Consider the following 24,977-nt stretch of genomic DNA (forward strand, 5'->3'; position numbering starts at 1 on the left):
GAATTGGAGACATTTTCATTTCTGAGCAAGGGCTTATCTTCTTCACCATTTTTTTTTTTTCAAAAATAAGCATCTATTCTTCCAAAAAAGGAAAAACCACAAAGCAAGACTGTCAATCTCAGGTCTCAGATAAATGGAATGAAGCTGGGACTTCTGGTACATGCCCCCCCACACACAAGACTCCCCTTTCCCAAAGTCAACTACTCAGTCTGTCACAGGCTTTGAGATGCAAATTGCACCAAGCGGAAGGCGGTTTGCAGAACAAAGATGACTGAGGAAAGCTGGGAAAAATAGATTTGGAAAAGCTCTCTGAATTCCCTAGGAGAAGGGGGAGGAGCGGGGAGAGAGATGTCTAAGTGGGAAGGAGTTCAGAGCTGATTTCAGGGGAAGGTGGAGCAGCAGGAAGGCTGATCTCACTGTAGTCCTCTAGGCTGGGCATCCCAGCATGCTATGAGCCTTGAAGCTGCCTGGCTCAGTGATTTTTGGACGGAACTCCATAGTAAAGGCTGCTGCTAGGTCAGCAGGCTTCTGTAAGGGGAGAGAGGGACCATGCCTCTAGGACAAATCTCGGCTCAGCCACAGGTGCCCGGTGTGAACCCATCCAGAGCTGGTCTCTTGCCACTGTACAGACTAGACACACCCTCACCACCAAGGCAGCCAACTAGACTGTGAGCTCATGAGGATAAGGGCTTGGTCTTGTTTACTTCCATCCCTGGTGTGGGAAATAGTTTTTTCTTTGTTTTTGGCAGGGTCTTACTGTGTAGACTTGGCTGGTCTGGAGCTCACTTTGTAGACCAGGTTGGCTCCAGACTCACAGAGATCTGCCTGCCTTAACTCCTGGATTAAAATCCTACGCTACCATCCCCTGGGCAGAAGCTGTGACTGAAAGAGAGTGGGAGCTGCATCAGCATTTGTTAGTGGCTTTTAGATGGAGGGATGAATGAGTGTGTCGATAGATGGGTGGGTGGATGGATGGGTGGGTGGGTAGATGGGTGGATGGGTGGGTGGTCTCCTCACCTCTGGCCAGAACATGGTAAAGTCTCCCCAGAGTAAGAGTGACAGGGACATTTATATTCTGTATTATAAATCACATCTGTACATCATATTGCGAGAAGGAACACATTGTGAACAGCTCAGGAGGAATGCGACTTAGTGGCCTCTGTTCTGGTATAGAATGTATAAACTGGCGATGTCATGGAAAGGTGTATTGAGACTTGGGAACCAGAGTTGTCTGGCTTCCCCAACTGTTGGCTCTCAGGATAGACAGCGGCGCAGTTTAAAGAGTCACTTCCTGTTTCTGATCGGTGGCTTCTGTAGAGTCAGGCAGCGTGAGCTCTGTATTCCAATCACGGGAACAGATGCATCTGCAGAAGTGTCCCTTTCTGACCCTCTGTGAAGTACCCAGCCGTGCATCCGGGAGAGCTGGGGCTTTAGATTCTAGCTGTGCTACTCGTGTACTGCAGCCTCGGGGAAACGGAGGATCCCTTTGTGCTTCTGTCTCCTTCTCTGTAAAATGGGGAAACAACTGCATTTTCCCAGGGTGTTACACTCTCAAAAAGTTCCCAGGTGACGACTGCACAGTTCCCTCTTGGCCTTGGGAAGGAGCTAGACACTTGACATCCGGGCTAGGAACCACTTAGTGTTTGGCAAGGACCTGTGCTTCCAGCCCTGGTCTTCTCTGGTTTTGGTTCAGCCCTGGGGAGTGTAGCAAGAAAGGGGAAGGGCACTGGGTGGCCGGATGGCTAATGAGGTTCTGGGCACAGTGCCTAGGTTCTGCAATATTCATAAGGCCACGGCAGCTGTGCCAGGCAATCAGGGCGCTGACTGCTTGCCCATCTGCAACTTAACATTCCGCTCCTTAGAGGCGGGAGCTGATAGCTGCATGTTAACTAGGAAAACATCAGGCGCTGGTCACCACAGCAGAGGCTGAGCAAGAACCCAGGAAGACTGGCCACTCCTCCAAACCCATCCAGAGCCAAAAGGACCTGGACATCAGTATCACAGCGCGGCTGGGTGTGGATGCAGAACTGGGAGAGCTGGCTTTAGTCAACTTCTGCCCTGGCCTGGAAGCTGACTTCAGGCCTAGCTCCTGTCTCTGCAGCCTCAGTTTCCCCACATGGAAGATGGAGGTGGCTTCCCGAATCTCAAAGTATTAAGTAAGATTGAGTTCAGTACTGCCATTACAGCTGTCTGCAGATTTTGTGGACAGGGCCTATCTTTGTCCTTTGTGAAGGTCTCCTGTAATCCAGGTTAGCCTCAAACCTGCTACATAGCAAAGGATGACCTTGAACTTCTCCATCTCCCAAGTGCTAGGATTAGAGACCTGCACACCCGGGGATGGACCAGGGCCTCTTGTAAACAAACACTCTCTTGTAAGCAAACACTCTCCCAGCTGATTTGTATTCTCCGCCCTCCATGTTGTCCACCTCCCCCCCACGATGCTTTTTCTACACAGAATGCTTTAAGTCCTCATTATAAAACAAAATCACGGAGAAAGAAGAAATTTAAAATGTAGAACTAATCACCTTTAACACTGACTAATGTTCCTTTGGGCTTTTCTAGATACATAAGGGTTGTAAATGAGATCAAATATGCATTTCCTCTCAAAACAGCACATTACACATAGTTTTCTCTTATTAATGTCCTTCTGCATGTATGATTTCCAAAATGTGACCTGGGGTCTTTGGGGGGCACTTCAAGACCTTTCCAGGGACCAATCAGATGTCTTAGCTGGTTAGGGCACTGGCTGTCAAAGCTGATATCCCCAGTTTGATCCTGTGCCCACATGGTGTCAGGAGAGAACCAACTGTGGTAGGTTGTCCTCTGACCTCCACATGCATGCCACGGCACTTGCTGGCACCTCTTGCGGTCATGAATAGGCATGGCCCCCATAGACTCCTGTGTGTGAATACTTGGCCCATAGGGAGTGGCACTATTAGGAGGTGTGGCCTTGTTGGAGTGGGTGTGTCCTTGTGTAAGGAAGTGTGTCATTGTGGAAGTGGGCTTTGAGGTCTCATATAGGCTCGAGTCATGTTCAATGTGGCAGTCTCCTTCTGCAGCCTGTGGATCAGTATACAGAACTCTCAGCTCCTTCTCCAGCATCATGGCTGCCTGCATGCTGCCATGTCCCACCATGACGATACTAGACTGAACCTCTGAACTGTAAGCCAGTCCCAATGAAAGGTTTTCCTTTATAAGAGTTGCTGTGGTCGTGGTGTCTCTTCACAGCAATAGAAACCCTACCTAAGACACCTTCCATAAATAATTAGAACATTAAGTAAAACACAAGACCTTTTCAGGGGACCCATGGGGTCAAAACCACTTTGGGCACAGCACCCACATTCCATCCTGCTTGTCCAGTCTCATGAGTATATGGGATTTTATTTTTAATTTTTGGAAGATATTAGTAATTTTTAAATTGATTTTATTGAGCTCCACATTTTTCTCTGCTCCCCTATCTTCCTCTCCCCTCCCCTTCAACTCTCTCCCAAGGTCACCATGCTCCCAATTTACTCAAGGAAACCTTGTCTTTTCTACTTGTATATGGGATTTTAAAGCAGCTTCTCTTGTCATACTGCCACAGGCTGAATACAGAAGCAGATGCGAAAACCTAGCTGTCCTCCGTCAGGCCAGAGGAATATTAAAAGGGAATTTGAAAAGTAGAAAACAGTGCTGTTTTTCTCATTCATTTTATTTATTATTTATTTATTTATTCATTCATTCATTCATTCATTTATTTATTATGTATACAATATTCTGTCTGCGTGCATGCCTGAAGAGGGCACCAGACCTCATTACAGATGGTTGTGAGCCACCATGTGGTTGCTGGGAATTGAACTCAGGACCTTTGGAAGAGCAGGCAATGCTCTTAACCGCTGAACCATCTCTCCAGCCCCTTTCTCATTCATTTTTTTTTCAGTGCTGGGAACCTAACCAAGAGCCACCCATGCTAGGTGGACACTCTACCACCCAGACCTGACCTTAAACCCTCATTAACTTTTGGGGCTCTAGAAAATACTATTTCTCACGAAGCCTTGGTCTCAAGATCCAGTGCTGCGTAGACCAAGTATGGTGGCTCAGGCTTGTAATTCTCCCAGGTCTCAGGAGGAGGAGGCAGGAGGATCAGAAGAGCAAGGTTATTTCCTGCTATATAGTGAGTTTGAGGGTATCCTGAGCTATAAGAGACCAAGGCTTCGTGCATGCTAGACAAGCTCCCTACCATGTGAGCTGCGTCCCCAGTCCAAGATGACGTCATGTTTGTGATTAACACGCAGTGATGATGGATGTAACCCGAGTAAACGAAAACCCTTCAGGATTCTTCACCACCCAGAGGTGTGGAAAATGACCTGGAGACTGCGGAACAGGGCCTGTCTGCCTGACCACAGAATCCACGAGAAGGGAGCGGTGCCAGCTGCTTCCTCCGTGACGGGCCTGCAGGGTTTAGGCAAATTTCCACTACTACAGCACACCTGTGAATCAGGGTACCCACTGCATGGTGGAGCCTCAGGAATGTGAACAAATGAGGTTGAGAGGGTGTGTGTGTGTGTGTGTGTGTATGTATGTGTGTGTGCGTGTGTGCCACTGCTTCCAGGAGGGCTACTTCTCTAAATAGAGCACAGAATTTAGAAGTTTTCGAGCAATTTGTGATCGTTGGAATAAGAATGGCCCCCATAAACTCATATCTTGGGGTGGAACTCTCTGGTAGGATTAGAAGGATTAGGTGTAGCCAGACTGGAGGAAGTGTGTCTGTCAGTGGGGGTGTTTTTTGAGGTTTCAGAAGCTCCTACTAAGTCCAGTTCTCTCACTCACTTGTGGATCAGGACGGAGCTCTCCGCTCTGCTCCAGCACCACGCTGCCTGCCAATCACGCTCCCTGCCATGATGATCACGGACTAAGCCTCTGGAACTATCAGCAAGCCCCCAATTATGCTTTCTTTTATAGGGGTTGCCCTGTGTTTCTTCACGGCAATAAAACAGTGACTAAGGCACAATTTTCCAGAGAAGCTTTTTTTCTATTGATGAAAATAATAACAACAATAAACTGGAGGTTAAAAATGCTGCAGACAGGCTGGGCACGGTGGTGCACACTTTTAATCCCAGTGCTCAGGAGGCAGAGGCAGGCGGATCAATGTGAATTCAAGGTCAGCCTGGTCCCCATAGCATGTTCCTGCCCAGCCATAGCTATATGTAGTGAGACCCTGTTTCAAAAAAAAAAAATATGTTTTTTTAAAGTTGCAAACATTTGAGTGTATGCATCTGTTAAAGACAGGGTCCCGGTGTAGCTCAGGTAGGCCTTGGACATGTGATCCTCCTGCCTCTACCACCTAGTACTGGGATTCCAGATATGTGCCACCATATCTGATATTTTCTTTTCTTTTTTTTTTTTTTAAGACAGGGTCTTGTCATAGTCCTGGCTGGCTGGAACTTGGTACATAACCCAAAGGCAATCATGGGATAACTCTGCTTCCTCAGTGCTGAGATCATAAGCTTCTTCCACCACACCAACTGCTAACATTTTAAATACACCTGAAGACAGTTTGCCCAAACAGCATCCTGAGGTGGAGCGCTGGCAGCTGTCGTCAGAGGTGAATAGGCATCTCCCAGCCACCTCACTCACACCTGTTCCCCACATCCCGCAGTCCCGGGCACTCTCTGTTAAACGTGTATCCTCTGTGAATTGCTTGTGCACGTCTTCTGTACACTTTCCTCTGTACTGTGCTTTCTGGACTCCCTATGTTCCAGAGCACACACCTTTCATTTCTTTTTTTTTTTCTTTTTTTTTTTTTGGTTTTTTGAGACAGGGTTTCTCTGTGGCTTTGGAGCCTGTCCTGGAACTAGCTCTGTAGACCAAGCTGGTCTCAAACTTACAGAGATCCGCCTGCCTCTGCCTCCCGAGTGCTGGGATTAAAGGCGTGCGCCACCATCGCCTGGCCACCTTTCATTTCTTATGTACCGAAAATGTTCTGCTCAAACACGTGGTTTCCTTTTCATTTTGTTCAGGCATCTCATTGCGGTACAGGAGTTTAGTTGTTTGCAAATATATTCTATTGTATCAATCATTTCCTGGTTGGTTTGAGGAGACGCTTTGACAAATCATGCCTTTCCACACAGCATGGTGTTCTGGTGCCAGCGAGCTGGCTCAGTGGATAAAGGTGCTGTGACAACCTGAGTTCCATTCCTGGGACCCAAATGGCAGAGGGAAGGGACTGACTTCTGAAAGCTGTCTTTTGATCCTACGCATGCACCACGGCAATACCCTACCCCCCACCATACACATATGTACACATGCAAATACACGCATATAAACATACCATAATACACATTACACATATACATGCACACCACATACATACACATGTATACATACATACTGCATATACCACATACACACAGTGCACACATCACATTCATACAGTACATACACCACATACATACACACATACACCATACACACCACATACATACACATACACCAAACACTACACACACACCACAACACACCAAATACTACACACACCACACACACACTGCATATACATACCATATAAATACACACATACACATATACCATTTACATACACAAACACACTACATATACCACATACATACACACATACCACGCACATTGCATACATATCACACACACACACTACACACACATCACACTTACATACACACACCACATATCTACACATACTACAAACCAAACATTACTCACATACCACAAATACACATATTCACACCACATACTCATTCACACATACCACACACATACACACATTCACCGAACACTATATACATACCACACACACATATCACACATATACAACACACACATACATATAAACCACACGCATATACACAGACCACATACACTCACACATATACACACCATTCACACATACATACACATATACCATATACACTTATACATATTCACCACACACACATACCACATACATACACACATGTACATACACCACACAATACACATATACCACATATATACACATGCCAAACACTACACACACACATCACATACATCACATATACATCATATACACACCATACACACACACACCCGTAACACCACTCACACATCACACATATATATACACCACATACACACACCATACATACAACACATACACATACCACAGACCACATGCATACACACATACACACACAATCACTACGCACACTACACACACATATACAACACACATATGCATATACCACATACACACACCAAACACTACACACACACCACACACACATGCACACACCATATACATACAATACACAAATACACATACACACATACACTCACACACACACCACACACATCACACACATACATACCACACACACACCTATACACACAACTAACACATCACAATACACACATACACATGCACCACACACACAACACACATGTTACACATACACACACCACTCACACATATACCTATATATACCACTCATACATACACACACTACACATAGAGTACACACATTTACATATATATTACACATACATGCACACACAAAATAAATATAATTTTAAAAAATATTTATTAATTATGTATACAATATTCTGTCTGTATGTCTGCAGGCCAGAAGAGGGCACCAGACCTCATTACAGATGGCTGTGAGCCACCGTGTGGTTGCCGGGAATTGAACTCAGGACCTTTGGAAGAGCAGTCAATGATCTTAACCACTGAGTCATCTCTCCAGCCCAATAAATATAATTTTAAAATTACTATAAAACCCTTTTAAAATGCCTTCCATTCTTTCCTGCTATCCAGCACTCCTCTTTCACTCCCTCCCTTTTTTCCTTCCTTTAATAAAAATCTCACTCCCGTACCTGCCCCAACCTCCCAAGAGCTGGGATTAAGGATGTGTACCTCCTACCAGGCTCTCTCCCCTCTCTCTTCCTCTCCGCTTTCTTCTTGCCTCTGCCCCATTTAAACATTTATATCTTGATTCCATCTAGAACTTCTGCTGTACAAGAAGGCACCGAGTGTCGACTTCCGTAAGTCATGAAGTAGAACATGCCGTGGCGCATCAGTGGGCTTGTTCCACCCATCCCAGGGGCCCAAAGCCTGCACAGCTGCCCGGAGCTGAGCTAGCTCCCATGGCAGAGAACTGAGGCCATCTGGTTTGGAAAGAAAGGCAAGCTGTGTTTCAGAGGTCCATATGCAAAGCTGCCAACTGCACCAAGGAAACAACAACCCATCCCTACTGTGTGGCTCACCAATGACTGTCACCAAGACACCCCTGCGGGGCAGTTCCTGGGCAACACTCAAGTCTGTTGCCACTTGAGGCCCATGTGGCCAGTGCAGGGAGAGGAGTTACAACCCTGCTTTAGCAATACAGGGAAGCAAAAGAGACACACATAAGGAAGGCCTCCTGGCTGGCAGATGTGAAAGACCGCACCTCCAGCCTCTATACCATTGCTCCTTAGGCCCTTCTGAGGTCTAGTGCTGTCCTCATGACCACTGTAGCTGACCCTATGGTGGGAAAGAGGATGTGTCCTATGCAGTCCTCAAAGCTGTGCCCCCTCTGTGGGAAGAAAGCCTGGAAATTGTCCCCCCTACCAGCCGACTGCATTTCTCGAACCAGTGTTGCTTCTATAAGCACCTCCTCCTGGAGCCAGGATGAGTCAGGCCAGGAACAGGAGCTCAGGCATAAACAAGTAAAACTGACAGCAAGCCCTTTGCCTGGGGCTCGTGACCTCCCACAGGCCTCCTGGGACTGTGCCTGAATGGCTACAGCATCAAAATCGCAGCAGTAAGCTTTGTGGGTTTTAACCTGCTGTAGTCATGTAAGCAGCCCCCATGGTGAAAGCCTCCAGGCAGGGAGTGGGCATCAGGACCCAGCAGATGGTGGCCAGCCTCCCAGCAGAGGGTGGTTCCGAAGTGTACAGTATTTTTTTGCAGATCCCAAAGTACCCATAGATGTCTCGACTTTCCTCCCCATCTATATCAAAAGACACTGAGACTGAACGGCAGAAATCAGGCTGGTCCTAGAGACAGTGTTCCAGTCCTCCAAGCCCATCTAGATGCAGATCTCAGGACTCCCAGGTCCAGGCCTGCCCTCCTTCAGAGTCTCAGGGGAACCAGGGCCACCTACCTGCTCCAGGGGGATGACAAGAAAGGAGCCACCTCCTGCACTCTCGGTGACTATGGCCAGGAAGCGGGCATTGACTGCGCAGAAGTGGTTGTCGTGGACATTCTTGGTGATGGGGATCCCATCAAAGCAGTGCTCCCGGTTGGCCACCTTCCCGTACACGTTCCGGAACTTGGAACTGCGGTACTGCGGTCGCCAGGACATCTGCAAGGGACCGACAGAGGCAAGTTTAGGTTGACTATTCATGAAGCAGCTGGGCAGGGCACTGGAGAGTCAGAGATGCAGCGAGCAAATGGTCCCTCAGGTTCACTTTCATGGGGGATGAGATGCAGCCGCCAAGAGCATGGGGCCTACAGTGTGCTGACTGCTTGCTGAGAGGGTCTCTCTGACACAGAGCCCAGCAGGAGGATGTTCACAACTTTCCTGTTTACTGTCCACGTGCCCAACACTATTCTGGAAAGAGTACTGGGTCCTCTCACTACCAGTGACAATGACATGTGACACAGTGAGCCAGCCACATACACGTGATGGTGTCCTGACTGCCCAAACTCATTTCACTCTGCCCTGGATGTTAAGTAGACTGAGTGTTCACAAAGACAGAGGACAATGCCAGTGGCAGGGGTGGGGGCGCCACCTTATGCTCAAGGAAGGAAGTCACTACATTTCCTCATCACCACCATCATCACCAGCTTTGCTACCGTCCACAGAGAGGTTAAATGACTGGCACAAGGCCACAAGACTGAGTATGTATATGGGAAGGCACTGAGCATTGAGCCTTTTGAGTCCGGAGTGAAGTCCTCAACGTGTGACCCAAAGTTCACCTATATCAGAATCACTGAAGGTGGGGGCGGTCTCTGAATTCCTGCGCCGTTTCTTGAAGATGTGTTGTAATAAAGAGCGGCAGGGCTGAGTCCCCAGCACCCGGCCGCCCGCATGGCTTAGCTTATGCCCAGAAATAATTACATGGAAACTGTATTCTTTTAAACACTGCTTGGCCCATTAGCTCCAGCCTCTTACTGGCTAACTCTTACATATTGATCTAACCCATTTCTAATATTCTGTGTAGCACCATGAGCTGGCTTACCAGGAAAGATCTTAACCTGCGTCTGTCTGGAGTGGGAGAATCATGGCGACTCCTGACTCGGCTTTTTTCTCCCAGCATTCTGTCTGTTTACTCCACCCACCTAAGGGCTGGCCTATAAATGGGCCTAGGCAGTTTCTTTATTATTTAACCAATGACCTTCCTCCATCAAAGATGTGGTTCCCAGGTCCCAGGCTGGGTCTAGCAATCCAGTGCAGTATTTTATGAGTCGGGCCAACACTCAGTATGCTGACCCAGTTTCCCTGCCCACCCCTAAATGGCACAGAAGCTCCCTGAAGCTTGAGAGTCTTATTCTAGTAGGCTCTCCTCAGCCCATCCTGCCCACTGTCCATGGTCTAGCCTCTGATTAGTCAGCAGACTTTACTGTTGATACATGTGGAGGGTGAGTGGAGGAACCATGGCATCTATGGGATGGTGCCTCTTGCAGGGAAGCCCTACCAATGTAGGCATGAGCCCAGCCAGGGCACACACGGCAGGCACTCAGCAATGGTCCTGTGTAGTGACCACAGAGCTGGCTCACAAACTCAGCACTTTATCTTAGCCAAAATGTCAAGAAAGAATCTTTATACTTTTTTTTGAACAGGGTCTCATATAGCCCAGGTTAGCCTGTAGTCTAGGATAACCTTAAACTCTTGATCTCCTGCCTCCACCTCTTGAGTGTTGGGATTACAGGTAAGCACTACAACACACCCAGTTAGGAGACAAAAGGTTGTTTATTGGACAGGATCTTAACGGGTACCTCTCGCTGTCCTGGAACTCAGTCTGTAGACCAGGCTGTCCTTGAACTCACAGAGATCTGCCTGCCTCTGCCTCCCGAGTGCTGCGATTAAGGGCATGCTCCACCACACTTGACTAGGAGATGAAGTTTTTAAATTTAACTGTTATATGTTTATTTTAATATACATTAGAAAAAAATATAACACATATTCCAGACTTGATGTCACTGATACTTTTGTGAATGAGTGCTAACGAGGCTAAAAAAAGAAAAAAAGAAAAGAAAGATCAGTTAAAAAATAAACATGGTGTGAAAAATACACTATGGGTCTGTCACCTGCTTAGCCACCTGAGTGGGAAATTACAGAAATCACGCTCTCCCTGCCAGATAGAACATTCTAGGTTCCACAGTTCCATAGGGAGGTGCTGTGTTTGCCCATTCTAGTTTCTTCCAGTGCCATTCTGGTTGGGCATGCTCTTTTTTTTCTGCCCAGCCACAGTTCAACCTCAGGGCCAGCCTCATAGCTGACCTCAGACCCCTTCTTGCTGCTGATATAGCCCTTAGCCCAGGGGGGCCAGATTTCTCTTGGGGACAGCAGGAAGAGGGACCAGGGCCTTCTGATCAGAGCTGAGTTCCAGCAGTTCCTCCTGGCCTGCCCAGCAGGGTTCCACACTCAGGAAGCCCTGTCAGGTCTCTGGGATGATAGAGGCCCAGCCCCTCCCACATCCTCAAGGGCACCCAACCCAGTACAAGTGAGAGAACTCAGAAAACCTCCATCTCCAGTGCCTCCTGTGGCTGGGTCCTGGGACCTGCTCATTTCCAGTGAGGACCACATTGTGAGACCTCCCACGGCTTCAAGGGAAGGGCCACAAGCCTAGGCTGGAAGCGACACAGACCTAGGCTCCAGTCCCATCCCAGCTGTGTGACTTGGACAAGACTCTGAATTTCTGTGCCCCCTCCACCTGCTCTTACAGAAGGGAGGCTAATAGCCCCTCACCTCCAAGGACATAGGCAGTCAGCGCTGAGCTTCCCAGCTCATGCCCAACACAGAGCATGCGCACCTCAGGCTCTCAGGAGTCTCCCACATCTAAATTTACCCCAGCTACTCCAGGGGAGCCCTCAGGGGCATCATCTCAGCTGACATCACCTCCACCGATGCCTCCCCACTTCCTCTCACTCCCCCTCCCCCGTTCTCCCCCACTCTCTGTCCTTTCCCTCTTTCTACTGCCCCAGCTCCCAGCTCTCAGGTGCAGCGATAGATAAGAAGTCTATGTGACTGGCTCTTGATAGGCATGCTGACATGCTGCCTCTTTCTCCTCTTTCTAGAACATGTAGCCCAGGCTGGCCTCAATTTGATTTGTAGCTCAAGATAACCTTGAATGTCTGGTCTTCCTGCCTATATCTCCCAAGTGCTGGGATTACAAGTGTAGGATACCTCCCCCAGTTTCTGCAGTGCTGGGGATCAAATCTTGACTTTCATGCATGCTAGGCAAGCACTCTACCTACCACCTGAGCTACAATCCGAGCCTCTACCGTTGTATTTCTTCATTTTCTGATATGGCCTCTCTATGTGGCTTTGGCTGGTCTTGAATTCTCCATGTTTGGCCAAACAGAGTCACTTTATAAACAAGGCTAGTTCACAGCTGAGGCTCAAAGCTGAGCTAGGCAGATCTAAAATATGGTCGTTGCTCTTTGTATGGTTTGGGACTCTGTTTAGACATCCTCCAGGGTAGGAGGTCCTTCCTCTTGAAGAGTGATAATCTCTGGAAGTCTCCGAGCCAGGGCACAGCAAGGCTATGTGGTTATGGTCATGCAGACCTAGGCAGGGAAACCTTCCAAATGATGGAGGTGCCATACGTGTATCCAGGGGAGGGACATCTGTGCTGCCCAGGGGACAGAGGGAACAATGCTATCTCTCTCTGGCCCTATGGTCTCACACTAGTCTATCCTTTGGTCCCTAGGGCCAGTGGGGCTTCAAGCTGCTGCACCAACAATGAAGGGCTTGGCTCCCTGTCACTTGGCAGTGGAAAGAAAAGGAGGGGAGCTGATAAGGTGTCCCTGAGGAACTTGGCGACAGGGCTTCGCTGTCCCTTCCCCTCCCCAGGAGAAGACCTCTTTGGATCACCACCAAGAGGGGGCGGGGAGGCTTGCTGGTGGGAGCTGTGACATCTCTGTAAAAGGAGAGAGGAAGCATACCTCAGCACTCCAGATAATGAGAACGCTTTAGTACTGTCAATCACAAGGAGGAAAGTAGGCATTGCATCACCCTGCCCACAGAGAAGCAGGCGCCAAGCCACGTGCCCAGAGCATGTTCCTGCATGCATAGGCATATGTGTGTGTGTGTGTGTGTGTGTGTGTGTGTGTGCATGCACACATGCTCATGTGAGTCATATCTCCTCCTGAGCCATAGAAACCCTTCAAGGGGCCTCCCCAGCTGAAGACTTTGAAACTGGAGCAGCAACTTTCTGATTGAACTTCATGTTGCTGAGAAAAGAAAAGGGCTTTGTGTGAACACCCCTCTGGTAACCCTCGGTGTTCCCTGCTTGGTTCTCACTGCCTTGCAGGGAGACTCTGAGTTATCAAGGAAGGGGGCCATCTTTATGATCCTTGACCAACAACTCCTGGGTAAGAGCCGCTGCTCTCGCAACTCACAAGGGGCACAGCCTCATCCTAGGTGACTATGGTGTGATCCACACAGCCTTTCAGCTCAGAGTGCTACTCGGAGAGAGTGACTTACTCTGGGAATAGCAGGGTAGTCGGCAGCTCTCCTTGAAGGGCACATTGAGCCAGGGCTGGCAGCAGAGGCAGGAGATGCAGCTGAGGGAAGAGGGTGGAGGAGAGAGGGGAAGGGACTATGAAGGGGAACTGACTTTGTGTCTTCATGTTTGCTTGTTTGTGTGAGTGCATGTGTGGGTGTGTTAGCCTCTGGTATCATTGCTCAGGAGCCATTCACCTTGCTTTAACACACACACACACACATAATATAAATATATATTTATATTCCCATCACATATATATATAATATATATTTATATTCCCATTTTCATGGTGTGTATGTGTATGTGTGTGCATGTACACCTGTAGAGGCCCAAGGTAAAAATCATCCTTCATGGCTCTTTCACCTTATTTAATGAGACAGGATCTCTAAATCAAACTCAGAGTTCACCAATATGGCTTGCTTCCCTGGCCAGCTTCCTCTGGGGATCCTCTGTTTCTGCCTTCCAAGTCTAGAATTACAGGAGTCCCCCACCCCATCCACCTGGTATTTACATGGGTGCCGGGGATGCAAACTCTGGCCCGCACACATTCTCACTGATGGCTGCACCGTTCCCTGAGTGAGTGAGAGGTCCTGGGCGTGTAAGAAAGCTAACTAAGCAAGAGTGGAATGGGCCAGAGAGCAGTGTCCTCCTTCTGCCGTACTTCTGTGTGAATCAAGTTCCTTTGTTGGGGGTAATGTGTGCGTGTGGAATAGCAAGCAGGCCTGGCTTCAGGCTCCTGCCCTGCCTGCCTTCCTTCCCGATGGACTGTAACCCAGTAGCTGAGGGAAACCCTTCTCTCCTCTAAGCTGCTTCTGGTCACAGTGCTGGTCATGCAACAGAATGGAACAGGAGCACTGCCTTCTGAGAACTAGTGTCCCCTTACCCTGAGAAGGGCAGGGCTGTTGAAGCAATGTTCAAGCCCTCCCAGCTCTGACGCCCCAACTGGGGGTGTGCAGCAATGCAACAGCCCAGAGGCAACAAGATTTTAGTGCAGGAAGGCCTGGCTAGCTTGGCCTCATGGGAAGCCACCCTAACCTAGAGGCGTCCTGATCACACCCAGAGGAGTGAAGCCACCTCTAGATGCCTGCAATCTCATGGGTAAGAAGGAATACAGGTTGGGCACACGTGCGATTGCTGGCACACTGGGCCACTGTCTCACAGCTTAATGTGCTGTGTGGGTTGGAGGTGGTGGGAGGGCACAGGAGACTCGGGACTTCCGGGTTGGGATCTGGAAGGAAAGAGAACACTTGGGAACAGCTGACTGAGTAAAAGATGGCTTAGGTAAATCAGGATGGCTAGGTGCGGGGCACAGCCTAGCATTGCACCCCTGGCTCTATACCTCTGATGGGTGTGAAGGTCTGAGAGTCACAGGCCACCAGGAAGATGCCATGTGAGGGGACAAATCATTAGCATTAGAAGGCATGAAGAGCCAGCCTGGGCCTGGATAAGATAGATGGTCATTGAGACTAGGGCTCAGCAAGGCCAGCAAAGGGTTTGTTGAGAAATGACTCTTGCTAACAGAATCGGAAGGAAAATGAAACAGGAGTTAGCCAACTGCAACTGCCAAAGAACACCCAGGATAGGACTGAATGATTACTTCAGTGGCCACCTGCCAGGACATGTTAAGGATGGGATAGCCAGGTGCCATCATTCCCCTGCCCTTTTCAGGCTTCCAGGCAAAACTCAAATCACCCCAAAGAGCCGGAGCCTTCACATGACAATGTGGACTCAGGCTGGCTCCACTTACGGCACACGTATTTATCCTGGGCATCTGCAGGCAGAGCTCATCTGTATCTCTGCACAATGGAATTGGGAGGGATCATATGGGGCATGAAGGCTGCACCTTCTAAAGGGACAGTGTGAATGGTGTCCCTGGAATCATGCAGAAGAGGCCCCAGGCACCGGAGGCCAGGGCAGGGCCAGCATGGTTACACCAGAGGTTCAGCTGAGCAATAAGACCACCGGGAAGTTATGAGCAAGTGCTGGCTCTGCAGCAGAGGGCCCTGCTCTCAGGGGCAGGAGTGGCTGCCAGCTACTCTCATTACTCCTAACTGAAGATGGGCACAGTGTGTTCCCAGCAGACTGTAGAGGTCCTGAGGAATGGCCACTGTAACCCTGGTCACACCCAACCGGTCCAGCGGCCTGCCCACATTAGGCTAGCAGAGGCAGCTCATTCCTGGAAACTCCTGGGAGACCTCTCCCTCCCGGGGATGTTGGAACTTCTTAAGGTTAGAACTTTGTAAACTGGTCCCACTGGGGCTTTGCCACCCAGTACCTGCAGGGCATCTGGACCGCCACCTGTCTGGCACTCCGTATGTGCCATGAGGTTTGGCAATGTTCTGAGGTTGGTAGAACTTAACTTCTGTATAAACCATCAGTTGTCACCTATTAGCATTGAGGGTACACAGGGATGCTAAAGCCAGACAAAGCTGGTTCAAACCCCAGCACCGCCTGTAAACCTTGCACTTGTTCATTTGCTTGTGGGATTGTGTTCTCATCTGTGGAAATGCTTGCTGGACATGTATGAGGCTCTATGTTCAACCTCTAGAACCATTGTAAAAACCAAAAACAAACAAACAAACAAACAAACAAAAAGCATGACCCAACTGTGGGTATGGTGGTATGTGCTTCTAATTCTAGTGCTAGTGAGTGGAGACAAGCAGATTTATGGGATTTGGAGGCCAGCCTGATTGGTGATCCCCAAGTTCTAGTGAGAGAACTTGTCTTAAATGATAAGGCAGGCAGCTCCTGATGGGTAACATCTGAGTGCACTGCGTGCACTCACCTGCATACATACACTTGCGCATACATACATACACACATACATGCATACACATCTGCACATACTTGCACACACATGTACACATATACATATACTCATGCACACACACTTGCACACAGAGGAAATCTGCTGGGGAGGGGATGGGAAAGATCTTATTTTTTAATTAACAATAGAAAAGAGACAAACAAGGAAAGTTTTCTCAGCACATTATCTAAGGCATGGCTTCCTGCCTTTGTTTGCATCTGACAATGTAAAGTCTGGAGACGGAGCAGCCATCTTGAGGCCAGGAGGTAATAAACATAACCCCAGAAAGCAAGCACAAGGATAAGGCAGACCAAAAGGATTAAAAAAAAAAAAAAAGCCTCACCCAAGCCAACAGGTGCTTCCCCTGCTAGGGGCACAGGAAACCAAGGGCTTCCCCACGTTCCTCCCACCCCTCTGAAGAGGACCTCTGAGCTAATGCAACAGCCTGTGCCTGGCACGCACGTTACATAGCATAGGGGTCAGAACCAGGACGGTGGGGAAAACAATAGATGACCTTCCCCTTCCTCCTCCTTGCCCACAGAGCCTCCGCCTGGAACAGTGTCCATGCTGAGCCTTGCAAAGCTATTACCCTCTCTTCTTCATCCTCCTGACACTCTCTAACTACGGAAGCCTGGAGGAGGAAAGGCAAGACAGAACACAGTGAAAGCTGACACACAAGAGCAAAGCTGGTGACAGGCACGCCTGCCCATGGGCACCTCTAACCCTGATGGGGCTGCTGCCTCTGCACTGTCTCCTCCATGCCTTTTGATTTCTCCTCTTTTCCCTCCAGGTCTGTCTGACTTTCCGTCACTGCCATGAAGAGACTGCCATTTACAAAGTTAACAAAAAGAAAAAAATATCATAAAATAGCTCATGATGTTTCAGGCAAGCTTAGGATTTGAATTGGGTTGCATTCGTGGCTGCTCTGGGTTTCATGAGATCTGTGACCTGCAGGTTAGACACACAGACCAGACACAGTGCCAGCATCTATGAGCATGCCCGACATCTTTCCTCTGTGACTTGGGGTCATGGTTATCCGGTCAGAATTCTCAGTTTGCTTCTTCCAGACCCTCTTGACCTGACCCTATCCTGAGCTCCTTGACCCTTCTGTAAGCACTAGGAATCCCCAGGGATCATTCTACATACTTTGTGGTGGTTTGAATGAGAACAGTCCCCATAGGTTGATATATTTGAATGCTTGGTCCACAGTCAGTGGAACAGTTTGGGAAGGATTAGGAGGTGTGGCCTTCTTAAAGGAGGTGTGTTGGAGGATGGGACAAGCTTTGAGATTTCAGAAGCCCATGTCATTCCCATCACCAGCTCTCTCTCTCTCTCTCTCTCTCTCTCTCTCTCTCTCTCTCTCTCTCTCTCTCTCTCCCTCCCTCCCTCCCTCCCTCCCTCTCTCTCTCTCCCTCCCTTCTGCTTGTGAATCAAGATGAGAATGTTCAGCACTGCTCCAGTGCCATGCCTGCCTGCCTGCTGTCATGATCCCCCCATGATGGTCATGAATTCTAACCCTTTGGAACTGAGAGCCCAGATAAAAGCAAAGGCAGTTAAGACACATGCCTTCGCTCTATCTCTGCCCACCCCGCTTCTGAAGAGGTAACTACTGCCTCTCTTCCTCTTTCCCTTCCCCTCTTCTTTCTTCTCTCTCCTTTCTCTGTTCCCCCTTCTCTCTCTCTCCTCTTTTCCCCTCCCCTCCATAACCCCTTACTCTTATACCATTTTCTATACTCAATAACTAAATGAACTCTATACTCCCCTCCAAAAAAGACACATGCCTTCTCCTCCCTGTCCTGGCCCCAGGTGATTCTCTCTGATAATCTAAAATCCAAGGTGTGGTCACCTGAGAGCCACACTGTCGACACTCTACAGACTGGTTTCTGCTGCTAAAATCTGAACTGACCGGGTGCATACACTGGGACCCCAGTTCCCAGGGAACAAGGAAGTGTGTGTCTCCCTGTGACAGTGGTGGTGACAGTTTACAGCCCACAGTCTGGAGTCTGGGTTGGAGTTCCTTCCAGGTGCTTTGCTGCTGGGTTGAGCACACAGTTGTACAGGGCAGACCAATGAGGAGCTTCCCAACCTTAGTGCCATTCTCAGGTATTAAGAGTGCCCGTCGTGGAGCTCTGTGACCAGCTCAGGGCTGCCCTACCCTGCTCCTGCACGCACTCTGGAGCTTCCCGGCATCTTCTCAGTGGCCTCATCACCCACCCAGGAGCTTCTCTACTAACCCTGACCAATCCTCACCATTCTTCTGTGCCCTGTGCAGCATGATGCTCCTCCCCCTCCCTCTTCTGCAGTCCTCTCTCCACACCCCACAGGAAACAGGGTTTTCCTGGGAGCAATAAGCTCCAGACAAGATGGGAATGGCAGAAAGATCCCAAGAGTGGAGAAGTGCCACCCGTGGCAGGGGACACAGGCCTGGGAGACACCCCTGTCTGCCACTAGCCAGCTATTGCCATAGAAGTACTTGCTCCACTGTGGGGTGGGTGCTCTGCAGGGAGGGCCCTTGGGTGTGTGTGTGTTACTACAAACGTCCATATACACCAGAACACCCTACAGAGAACGAAGCCTGCGGTTCTATCTCTCCTTCCTCTAGCATTGACCCTATAGGCTATCGGTGCTGCTAAGAGGGACTTCACCCTCCGCAGAAGTTTCATGGGGGGCTGGTGACATGGCTCAGTAGGGGACGGTGCTGCTGACAAGCCTGTGAACCCAAGAGCAATCCCTGGTTTGGGTTTTTTATATTATTTTGCTTTTTTATTAATTTAAATAATTAATTTTATGTGTATGAGTTGCTCTATCTGCATGCATGCCTGCAGGCCAGAAGAGGGCATCAGATCCCATTATAGATGGTTATGAGCCACCATGTGGTTGCTGGGAATTGAACTCAGGACCTCTGGAAGAGGAGTCAGTGCTCTTAACTGCTGGGCCATCTCTCCAGCTCTTGCTTTTATTTTTTTGTTTGTTTTTTAAATTGTTGAAGATTGAGCCTTTTGTCTTTTTTCTTCTTTCTTTTTTTCAAATATGCATTGGTGTTTTGCCTGTATGTATGTCTGTTTGAGGGTGTCAGAGTCCCTGGAGCTGAAGTTACAATAGTTATGAGCTGCTATGTGATTGCTGGGAATTAAACCCAGGTCCTCTGCAAGAGCAGCCAGTGCTTTTAACCACTGGGCAATCTCCCCAGACCTGCCTTTTGGCTTTTGAAGAAGCCAATGTGAGAGAACCTATGTGTGAGTCAAACAAATCATATTTCTGGCTACAAGGTGTTGTTTGGATGAAAGCTGACCTTGGAAAGATAATCTGGGGCTTACTCATGCTGAAACATGGCTGAGAAATACAAGGCCCAAGTCACCAATCCCCACCAGCTCCTGCACGAGTCCCAACCAAACTTGGCTAAACCAGCTGAGCAGAACCAAGAGCTCCAAGCCGAACAATTCCATTTCTGGGTTATCCTGGTGAAGCCCAGATATAAAGATAGCACAGGTGAGCTGTGGCAGGTCTAGGAAGGAGGAGGGCTGACCACAGGACAGGTGGGCACCTCTCCTAAGAATGATAGTTCAATAGGGGATGCTTCTTATCCTAAGAAAGACGGTTTCATAGTTTCATGCCTTTGTGACATGCATAGCATGGGATCCCAAGGGGATGGGGACCCCAAAATTGGGTGGTTTTAACTTCATGCAAATTAGATCTCAGTAAAGCTGACTTTAAGAAACTTCCTGAGTTATGCATGTGGACAGTGAGAGAGGACTGACCTTGCATGTGCAAAACCCTGGGTTGAATACCTGGGACTGCGGGGGTTCAAACATGCCCACCTCCCACCTCATCCTGACTTTTCTTGTTGCTACGACAAAATACCTAACAAATCAACTTAAGGCATATGAGGGATATTTGGGTTCTGTCTTAGGGTTTCTATAGCTGCAACAAAACACCATGACCAAAAAAGCATGGTGGGGAGGCAAGGGCTTGTTTGGCTTATACTTCCACATGCTGTTCATCACTTAAGGAAGTCAGCACAAGAAGGAACACAAGCAGGCAGGAACCTGGAGGTGGGAGCTGATGCAGAGGCCATGGAGGGGTCTGCTTATGGGCTTACTCAACCTGCTTTCTTATACAGCCCAGGACCACCAGCCTAGGTATAGCACCACCCACCATGGGCTGAACCCTCCCCATTGGTCACCTGTCTTAGTTAGGGTTTCTCTTGCTGAGAAGAGACACCATGACCATGGCAACTCATAAAAGAAAACATTTAATGGGGTGGCTCCCTTACAGTTCAGTCCATTATCATCATGTTGGGACATGGCAGCATACAGGCAGACATGGAGCTGGAGAAGCAGCTGAGCGTTGGCTCACAGGCAACAGGAAGTGGTCTGTCTTACTGGGTGTAGCTTGAGCATATATAAGACCTCTAAGCCTGCCTCCACAGTGACACACTTCCTCCAATGAGGCCACACTTCCTAATAGTGTCACTCCCTTTGGGGGCCGTTTTCTCTTGAACCACCACAATCACTAATTGAGAAAACGCCTTACAACTGGATCTCACAGGGGCATCGCCTCACCTGAGGCTCCTTCCTCTCTGACGCCTCTAGCTTGTGTCAAGCTGACACACAAAACCAGCCAGCATAGGTTCACAGGGAAGTCACAGCGGCAGGAACATGAGGCAGCCGGTGAACTCACACTGCCAGGAAGCAGAGAGAGGTGCAGGCTGGAGTTCAGCTTGCTTTCTCCTTTTCATTTGGTCCAAGGTCTACAGCATCAGCGTGGCACACACAATTGGAGTGGGCCTCCTCACCTCAGTGAACCCAGTCTAGAAACTCCCTCATAGATGTACCCAGAGATGAGTCTCCTGGGTGTTTCCAGACCCTGTCAAGTTGACAATATTAACTAATACACAGGGCTTTCTGGTACCTGGGATTTAGCATGCAGTGTGCCCCGCCCCCAAGCCCACAGTCAGCTTTCTCGCCACTGTCATTCCCAGGTGGGCCCAGGACACCATGATGAAGCTACAGTAGGGTTTCTGGACAAACAGAAGGCTTCCCTGGGCTTCTCCCAAGAATGCACATCACTGGCCCAAGCTGCCTCCCAGTCCTCCTGATTGGCCTTGGCTCACGTGGTGGGTGGGAGGGCTGACCTCACCCACTGCTCTCCCCTGGGATGGGTTGGGTGGGGTAAGGAGGTGGACGGAGCACAGCTGTGGGCGGGGTGGACTGGAGGTCACGCATGTCAAGTTTTCTCACTTGTGCCTGCTGTTAGGATTCCAGCATGACCTCTGCTGGGGAGGAAAGGGTGATAAAGGACACAGGAACTGCGCTGGTAGCAGGCTTGGCTTCTGCTTGACTGCCTTAGCGAGTCTAGGTGTCCTGAGTATAGGGAGGGATGTGTGAGAGATGGGGGCTGCTTCCTTGCAGTGCTGCCCCAAGCAGGCACCACTCTGAGCCTCCTTCTTCATCTGAAAAACAGACAGTGAAAACTGAACATGGTGCCTATTCCTACAATCCCAGATCTGGGGAAGCTAAGGCAGGAGAATAGTGCGTGTGTGGTCAGCCTAGGCTACACGGTAAGACTGTACAAACTGAGCTAATACATTGAAGTGGTGGTGCTGAGGAGATGGTGATGGTGCCATTGACAATGTACTTGTATGTACATATCTGAGTTCAGACCCCCAACACCCATGTAAAAACCAGGTATGCAGCATAATTGAAACTCCTCAAGGATAGAGCTCGTGCCTGCTCTTTCCTCTGCAGCACCCTGGATTTTGGGCAGCTTGCCTATGGAGGCACTCCCAACATGCCCATGAGTGAACGGATGTGGGGTGCCTCTCCTGAAGCTCCCGGGGTGAGCTACTTTAGTCTCTAATGGAGTCGGCAATGGCCAATGGTAGGATGGACTGAGCTGGGAAGAGGTGAGCTCCTCATCACCGAAGGTATTCAAGGAATGGTAGGGTAGGGAGAGGCTCCATGAGGAAAGTGGGTGGCATGCAAGCATGAGTGAGTGACTGGATTCCCAGCACCCACATAAAAATCTGGGGGTAGTGGTGCATGCTTGTAATCCCAGTGCTGCGGTGTGGAGACAGGGGGATGTGTAGAGCTCACTGGTCAGTCAGCCGAGCCTTATCAGTGCACTTCATGTTCCGCAAGAAAACCCTGGTTTAAAATATAGGTAGAGAGTGACTGAGGAAGATTCCCAACATTGACCTCTGAACTTTACACACATGCACACACCCGCATGAAGACGTATAACACACACACACTAACACAAACACACACGCAACAAGATGTATAACACACACATATGAAGATATATAGTACACAGACACCAAGATGTATAACACACACACCTAAAAATATGTAACACATATACCAAAATGTATAATACTCACACACACATACACCAAGATGTATAACACACACATGAAGGTTTATAACACATACACTAACACACACACCAAGATGTATGACACATACATACACAAAAATGTATAGCACACACACTAACATACACACACACATGAAGATGTAAAACACACACACACACACACATACACACATGAAAAAGAAAAGAAGACAGAAGTAGAGAGCCCCTTGGTGAAGGTATTAGCGCTGGGACTCAACAGCAGGTTCTGGTTGAACTGGGGGATACCATGAAACCTTTCTGACTCAGAATGAATGACAGACTGAACTGACTTTACCTCCCAGCCACTGGCAGCTCCCAGGCACATCTGGCCCAGCAGTCCACACTCAAGTGAAGGTCATCTTTATACATGCTGTGTCACATACCCTCCCCAGATGACACTGAGTACACATCCACACACACCCCACATTGCCCCTACAGCCACCCATTGGCCACCATTGTCATCATTAATTTCCTGAGCACCCAAGGTCAGTCAGGCTTTGGGTTTTGTTCTCTCTCATCTTGTGTCATTCTTGCTCCCAAGAGGACCACATCCCCGTGTAAAGATTCAAAAGTAAGATAGCCAGGAGAGCCCTATCCTCAGGATGTAGAATGAGTTGGAGAGGGAAGCCCTTCTTCACCGCATGGCTTGAAACAACTGGCAAGACTCACAGACACATGATGTCCTCTGGGGACTCAATTTAGTCATCCATCTGACAAGGGGTAGAATGGGGGTAGAATTTTCCAAACGTCGCTATGTGGGTGGCACAACCATCAACTACCATCATTTTTTGTTTTGTTTTGTCTTTTGTTTTTTTGAGACACAGTTTCTCTGTGCAACAGCCCTAGCTGTCCTAGAACTCGCTGTGTTGATGTGGGATACCCCTCTGTATGCTGTGGATATGTTTTATTAGCATTGGTTAATAAAGAAGCTGCTTTGGGCTATGGCAGAGCAGAATATAGCTAGGTTGGAAAGTCAAACTGAATACAGGGAGAAAGAAGGTAGAGTTGAGGGAAATGATAGCAGCTGCTAGAGAATTAAAAGTGAGGTAACAAGCCACAAGCCTTGTGGTAAAATATAGAATAATAGAAATGGGTTAATTTAAGTTGTAAGAGCAAGTTAATAATAAGCCTGAGCTAATAGGCCAAACAGCTTGTAATTAATATTAGGCCTCAGAGTGGTTATTCGGGAACCGGAGGGTGGGAAAGAAACCTCCAGTTACAATGTATAGTCTAGGCTGGCCTTGATTGAACTAACAGAGATGATCCACCTACCTCTGCCTCCTGAGTACTGGGATTAAAGGCGTGAATCACAACCACTCAGCTTGTGCCGCCACCACCCGACAACCTTCACCATTTCTACCAACCATATAAATAACATTTTGTTTGGACATTGTGAGCCTGTGTGTGTGTGTGCAAGTGTGTGTGTGTGTGTATGCGCGCGTGCGCACGCGGCGCACACAGGCAAGAGGTCATTTTCAGCTATCTTCCTCAGTTGCTATTCTCACTGAACCTGGAGCTCACTGTTTGGCTGGACCAGCAAGTCCCAGGGATCCTCCTGTTTCCACCTCTCCAGCGCTGGGATTATAAGAGCGTGCCACAACATCTTGGATTCTGGGTCTTGAACCATGTTTGCATGGTAAGTGCCTGTCTGGCTACAGTCCCAGCCCCCAAGTCATGTTTGTTTTGGCTTTTTGTTTGTTTTCTGCAATGCTGGGATGTGCTGGGAAAGTATCCTACACTGCACCCCAGCTCTTAGACCTTTCTTTTAACTGTCTCATTCTGAAACTTAAGCATCTGCCTGAGCCTCCTTTCGGCAAGTTTAGACTTGATATCACTGATATAGACTAAATACATACATGGCAATTAAACCAAAGCACGTTCATGGGCCTCTGAATCTATCTTCATGGCGCTGGTGATCCCTGGTCATTCCTCAAGAAGCAAGGAGGAGGACCTTTCAAGATAAGAACCACATCTGTCAATCACCTGGCGCTTGGACAGATGCCCAGAAGTCGCCCCTCCTCCTAATTTCTCCTGAGAAGAAACAAGCTCCTGTTACTTCCACGTGGTT

General features: G+C 48.7%; 1 protein-coding gene across 2 annotated transcripts in view; it reads right to left on the reverse strand.

Annotated features, from left to right (window-relative positions):
• The window catches only part of Coro2b (coronin 2B), a 108,136-nt gene that overhangs the window by 47,932 nt on the left and 35,227 nt on the right, over positions 1–24,977 (reverse strand). For both annotated transcript variants that reach the window (XM_057766742.1, XM_057766743.1), the window contains exon 2: positions 9,135–9,335. In XM_057766742.1, coding sequence (XP_057622725.1) covers positions 9,135–9,335 — 201 coding nt within the window. The remainder of the gene's footprint in view (positions 1–9,134; positions 9,336–24,977) is intronic.

This window comes from Chionomys nivalis, chromosome 4 (assembly GCF_950005125.1).
Source record: "Chionomys nivalis chromosome 4, mChiNiv1.1, whole genome shotgun sequence".
In the NCBI taxonomy this organism is placed as follows: domain Eukaryota; kingdom Metazoa; phylum Chordata; class Mammalia; order Rodentia; family Cricetidae; genus Chionomys; species Chionomys nivalis.